Source organism: Arachis hypogaea, chromosome 3 (genome assembly GCF_003086295.3).
Source record: "Arachis hypogaea cultivar Tifrunner chromosome 3, arahy.Tifrunner.gnm2.J5K5, whole genome shotgun sequence".
Classification (NCBI taxonomy): Eukaryota; Viridiplantae; Streptophyta; class Magnoliopsida; order Fabales; family Fabaceae; genus Arachis; species Arachis hypogaea.
Genome location: NC_092038.1, coordinates 43277717 through 43284476, shown reverse-complemented (window position 1 = coordinate 43284476; position 6760 = coordinate 43277717). Strand labels below are relative to the sequence as shown.

Genomic DNA, 6760 nt, shown 5'->3' with positions numbered 1-6760 from the left:
TGCCTTCTTTATTATTTTTTATATTTTTAATATCTATTTTATACCAAAGATTAATTTAATATATATAGATATATATAGATGTATGTTGCTATAGCTATATATATATATATATATATAAGCATAGGTACATAATAAAAATATTAAACAATGTGAACAATGGATATATCGAATGTTTAATTCACTAGGTGTGCGGATAGTTATTCTAATATTAAAATTTAGGTGAGTAATTTAAAATATAATATGTTTTACTTAAATTGAACCAATTTTAGGGTCAGTTGTTCATGTTATAAAGTCATTGATTACCTAGCATAATTCCGACTATGTTGCGTGTACACTGAAATTAGTTACTAAGTTAGCTACTAATATAAAATACATATTAAAATATAAATACATATTGAAAATAAATTAAACCATATATATATATATATATATATATATATATATAGCATAGTGAATAATATTATAAAAAAATGTTATAATAATATTACGTGGTTTGTATGAAAATATGTATCTAATATTTTATAAAAAAGTATAATATTGTAAATAAATTTATTATTTATTATTTTTATGATATATTTAATTATAAAATATGTGAGTGAATATATATATAACTCTACACAATACATAATTGCTGGATTTAATTTTTATCATGTGTAATTTTATATTAATTTAAAATTAATTAGATTCTCAGTTTTTTTTTATTTTATCAACCTTCTTTAATTCAGAGAAACCTGATGGATGATAAAAAGATAAAAGAGAAAAGAAAACTCCTATTTCATTATTATTGTTAATTTGATATATGAATTATAAATACTCAAAGAAATTGAAAACATATTCCGATCTAAACTATTCTCTATTTAGGGTAAGGAGACTTGGGTCACTGAATAGTTATTATTCCTAGTAAATCATGTAAATAAATGGTGTATTTACAAATCAACTTGAATGAATCGAATAATCAATTTATATCTGTCTAAATAAATAACAAAAATTTGAATTTTGTTTTTTATATATAATAATTTATTAATCAAATTTATAATAAATTAATTATTGACGTATGGAATTAGCCCTAAACAAAAAGAAGGATGTGTTATACAAAATGTGAACGATCACATGAAGTATAGGGGTAATGGATAAGGGTAAGATTGGGATAGTGATTTGGAGATCTAGAAAAGTAGGTGGATGGTGGCTTATCAGTGGGGCCCAATACGATAAGTAGGTGCTTGTTGTTTTTTGATAGGAGCTTCTACTTTTGATACTAAGCCCACATCAGTTACAGCAAAATATTCATAATCAAATCACATTTTCTATTTAATGATTTTGACCCAATTAACTTCTCTGTTAATGAGAATATTAATGATGGCTTGAAAAATCAAGATCAACGTATCTGCCAAAGAAGTTATTCTAATGATGATTTTGATATCAATGTTTAATAATTAGTTTCCTAATAACATATTATTTTCATACACATCTTAAAGCTTATTATAATGCAACTAGCAGGGTGGGTCACAAACTTTGTGCAATAGTTCATAATTAAACTACTTACCCTTCATTAAAGGCTTTAATTCTCATTTTGATTTTGATGCAATTATTGGTATTGAAAATCTATATATATCATACCCCAAATGTACAAGACATTTGGGAAAGTGATTAAGCAAAGTTGGATACAAATGATATTGTTTAGTAACATTATTAATTATGGGCATTAATTAAGATAGTATTCTTTGCATTTGCAAGCAAGCTTGTCCCACCGTATGAGTCACCATGAAAAATATTACGTGAGGCACTAAGCTAGAAGGTGGTGGAACCTGATAGAAGTATCCGAGAGATATTTAATTATTTCATTAAAAAACTATACAATAATTTTTCTTGGCAGAGTCTCATTATTATTTGAAAGTGAGTCATCATGGCCCATTTCACTGCCCTACTCAGTGCCAGTGTTCCACCACCACTTTTTATGTGGGGCATTTATCTGGGGTAATTAAATAGAGTAACTGTTCCGGTCTAGAATTGGACTCCGAGATATATGTCGTTCCCAACAGAAAAAGCACTAGCAACGGCTTCTTCTTATGTGCTGCACCACAAATTCTTCTTTCGTCCAAATAATGTGAAAAATCTGAAAAAATGACTCTGAGGTTCAAGTTAGTTTATAATCTCAAAAAATAGCGAACTCAAGATTAGAGAACTTTCTTTAGTTGTGTATTTCTTTTTCTTTTGTCATGTCATGTGTTCTATAAATCGCCTACGTAGGTATTTTTATTGTGAAATTGCATCAATTCTCATTTCCGTTATGCTTCCGAGATTCACGCGGCGAGTATGAAGGTGTATGACGGATCTTTTTCTTTGGATCAGTTGCGCCAATTTTGACCAAGTGGTTCCGAAGTATAACGTCGCGTCTGAGTTATTTAGGTACAAATCAATAACCATAATTTTAATAGGGATTTTTCTTATTTGTATTAATTCATTTTTAATTTAAAAAAAATTAAAAACATATACATTTCTCAGCCAATCTCATGCTATATAAGTGTTTATCTCTTAGTAACCAATTCAATTTTAAAAAGCATGTACAAACACTTGAAATTAGATATTTATTTTGAGTTTATAAATAGAAAGTGATATGGCAGTTACAAATATGACTTATAAATTATAATTTGGTATCATATGTTACAAGTTTGACTTTTATGAGCTATAACTCGGCCAATTAACGTTTTAAATCATAACCGCCGACCAAACGGTACAATAATTAGATACATTATCAATCCCCTTCAAGCCGACGTAAATGCAAAAACCATAACCGACCAGAGGCTTACCATACAAAAGCAAGGTAAAATATCTTGTTCAGGCAATTCGAACAATATACTACACTGACTTAAGAATTGGAGTGCCTTTGCAGGTACACTTCTCCTCCTCTCCATTACTCACGCTCTCACACTTCATCAAAAAAGAAAAACTCGGATTTAGAAGATTGATAGTTCAGCCTCGAGAGAGATAAGCTCGGCAACCATTCATTACGAGAAGCCGACTTGTTCCCCCAAACAAGAATAGAAAGAAATTTTATATTGTACACATACCTTCTCATGATCAAATAGCTAATATATTGACAAAGTATCTATCTTTTACTTTTATTTCATAAATACAAAGATAAATTGAGGATACAAGATCATTTGTATCTCAGATTGAGATGGTGTTAAAGATTTAATAAATCAATTAAGATTAATAGCTAAAAGAAATAAGTTAGTTATTTAATCAGGTAAAACATGGCACTGCACTACTTATGCATACATATATGTGTGCGTAGGTATCTGTACACATTCTTGAGATAGTGTATTTGTTTTTATGAATAGGACACAAAAATATGGACAGAAAATATCTAAAAAGTATTTGAACAGAGAGATATGAACATTAGACATAGTGTCTTTAGGACAATTAATTTCTTTATTTTTGTGTCTATTTTTAAACGAAAGACAATGATATTTCTTTATTTTTGTGTCTATTTTTAAACGAAAGATAATGATGGATACGGAATTAGAGAACGTGAATACGAATTTTTAAAGATTTTTTTTCTTTTTGTTCATAGATATTTTTTATTATTTCACTATTATCCTTTCTATTCTCTTATGAGAAAACTCTAATTTAAACTTCTTATATGCATCGTCATTTTCAAAAAGGTATTATTTTCTCCCTGTTCTTCTTTTTTGTGTGTCTTTTTCTTCTTTTAATTGGAATAAAAAGACCAAATTCAACACCTATTGAATTTTTTAATTTACACAATAAAAAATAAATAAATAGAAAAATAAAAAATTAAGAAAATACAAAAATGAATTGTACCCAACAAATGTTGAATGTTGGTTGACTTCAGTGGATTTGATGAGCAGTGATTGGTGGAGAAGAAAGTGAACCTATGAGATCAAAGAAAAGAATAGCTAAAGATTTTAGATTTTAGATGTTAGAAGTGGAGAAGGAAGACATACTAAATTGGTAGAAGTAGAATTTAGCAGGTATAGTAGTATCATTCTTCCATCATCCTTATATAAGTAACTTATTTAGTAATTGAGAAGGAATGAGAAGCAGGGACAGGGAGAGGAGGGTATGAGAGATATGTCTATTTTAGTCATTTTGCATAATATTTTAATTTTGTTTATATATATTTAAATATAATATTAAATATTACATTAATGTATTGTATATTATATCTAAACACAATCCATAAAAATAATTTTTAGTAATTTTGTTTTATTATCTCTGTATAGTGTTATATTTTATTCTATCTAACAAAACAAACACAGTCTAGGAGAGTGGTATAGGCTTTTTATCTTTCTTGAGTAAAGGACAAATTCGTCCCTGATATTTTTTTCTGCGGACATTTTCGTTCCCGAGGATTGGAAAATACATTCATGTCTCTGATCCTTCCAAAATGCAAACAAATTTACCCCTCCATTAAAGTGACACCGTTTGGCTCAACGGAAAACGCTGACGTGACTCCCGTGGCGCTGACCTGGCCGTTACAGGAGCACACGTGGTATGTAACTTTTTAAAACAGGACATATTATTCCTCTCATACCAAAACGTGTAGCTTTTCAAAATAGGACATATTAATCCTCCCACCCCAAAACGATGTCGTTTCAAAATAGGACATATTTTTTCCTGACTCCCTCTTCCACCACCACCTACGCTGCCCCTCCTTTCCTTGCCCTATCCCTGTCCCTTTCCACTCACTCGCTTACCCTAACACACTCTACTCTTCTCCCCATGCGTACCCTCCACACCACACCCAACAACAAAGACAAAGATTCAAAGAACAAAGAAGAAGAAGAAGAAGAAGAAGGAGAAGAAGAAGGTGTTGCTTTTCTTTCTTTCTCTCTCTTTCTTTCTTGAAAATCAGTGTGAACGACCCATCAAAATTTCACACACTGAAATGCTTATTTGATTTCAAAGCTTGATTCTTTTCATCATTTTCCAATACGAGTTCCGCTCTATTCCTTAAAACATCACCAAATTACTCTTTTTTATATTGAAAACCAAAGCCATTGCCATGGGAAGAGGCAGAGGAGTTGCGGCTCTGAAACCCACGGCGGCGGAGGTAAACGAATCAAGGCCGATGCTAGTATTGAAGGAAGTTAGATACCGTGGCGCGAGGAAGAGACCGTGGGGAAGATTCGCCGCTGAAATCAAAGACCTGTTGAAGAAAGCAAGGGTTTGGCTCGAAACCTTCGATTCTGCCGAGGACTACCTGCGCTTACGATGCCGCCGCAAGAACACTCTAGGGACCAAAAGCCAAGACCAATTTTCTTCGCCGCTCAGGATCCAGCCCTCGATGTAGAACTGCAGCTTCGCCAGCGCCACTTGCTGCGATGGGAGATTCAACCCCTCAGCTGCTGTTTCGCCGCCCTGGGTGGCAACTTTCTCCTTGGCCAGAGCCGTTTTCTTTATATGCAATTTTTTGTAAGTTGCTTATTCTTCATAAATTGCACAATTTGGATTGGTTGAATTGTGAACTGAGCCTGTGGAATTGAATCTGTGCTCTGTTGTTGGTGAATATGTCGCTGAATTGCTCTGTTCTTCATCTGAATCTGGAATATTGGTTGAAAATACAAAAGGGAATTAAGGTTTGTTTGGAGGGGTGATGGAGAAACGGCAACGTTTGGGTTCCTGAGACTAATACGTCCTCTTTTCAAAAGTCTATCCTACGTGGCAGTCCATAATGGCCAGGTCAGCGCCACGGGAGTCACGTCACCGTTTTCTATCAGGCCAAACGGAGCGACTCTAACGGAAAGGTAAATATGTCCACTTTTTCGGAGAGTCAGGGATATGAATGTATTTTCCAATACTCGGGAACGAAAATGTCCACAAAAAAAAAGTTAGGGACGAATTTGTCCTTTACTCATCTTTCTTTCTTTTTTTATCTTTCTTAAGCTAATTTTTTTTTTGTTTGACAAAATGACCAAACAAAATAAACATTTAAGAACTATGATGTTCTTTACTCAATATATAAATAATATTAAGTAATTTTGTTCTATTAAGAGTTATTTGATCGAGCTCTTTATGAGAGGGAAGAAAACTTCTTCAAACGCTTGGGCTTCGAACCACTTGACGGATTTGCAAGAAACTCTAACATTTAAATTAGTCTAAGTCCAAGAGGTATAAGAATTAGGTTAGATATCATATTTTTAGGATAAAATATTACCTCTATTTATAGTGTTGGATGAGTAAATCTGACTAATTCGAACAATTTACGTTATCTCATTCTAAATACGTGTTAAATCTTTAATGAACATTATTTAGATGAATTTCTTTCTATATCAGGATGTTCCTTCACAGATGTCTTTAAACTAAGAATGGCACTTAAATTCAATTTTAAAATTGGACCGTAACAAACTTGAATTGGATTATTAAATAATACAAAATTACAAATAATCTTCATCGAGAAGATCTAAACTCTCTTACAAAATCTTTATTAATTAATTAACCAAGGTGGATTAGTGACTTGTTAAGCTAATGGTTTTAAATTTATTTTCTTAAAAGAAAAAAAAGGAAGAAAAACTTATTATACCAATACAGGTATGTGTTAGTACACAACTGGCCAGGTTATTTATACAATTTTGAAGACAATAACTCCAAATAGCTTTTTGTTACATGTCAAGTGACAACTCAGAGAGAGTCAAAGAAGGGAAGTGGGTATCTTTTCCAAAGGGAAAGGGATATCCACAACTATGAAACGTGAATGGCTTCTTTTCATTAAGTGTTGGTAGTTGATAACCCATTT

At 31.8% G+C, this 6760-nt stretch overlaps 1 protein-coding gene across 1 annotated transcript; it reads left to right on the top strand.

Moving 5' to 3' along the window:
* The first annotated feature begins 5029 nt into the window (after positions 1-5029).
* On the top strand, positions 5030-5317 carry LOC112776800 (ethylene-responsive transcription factor 3-like). The gene has a single exon (XM_025821051.1). The coding sequence runs from the start codon at positions 5030-5032 to the stop codon at positions 5315-5317; it is 288 nt and encodes a 95-aa protein (XP_025676836.1).
* Positions 5318-6760: the final 1443 nt, after the last annotated feature.

Excerpts from the sequence above, each read along its gene's own strand:
- LOC112776800 (XM_025821051.1), top strand. The coding sequence starts at position 5,030 with ATGGGAAGAGGCAGAGGAGTTGCGGCTCTGAAACCCACGGCGGCGGAG.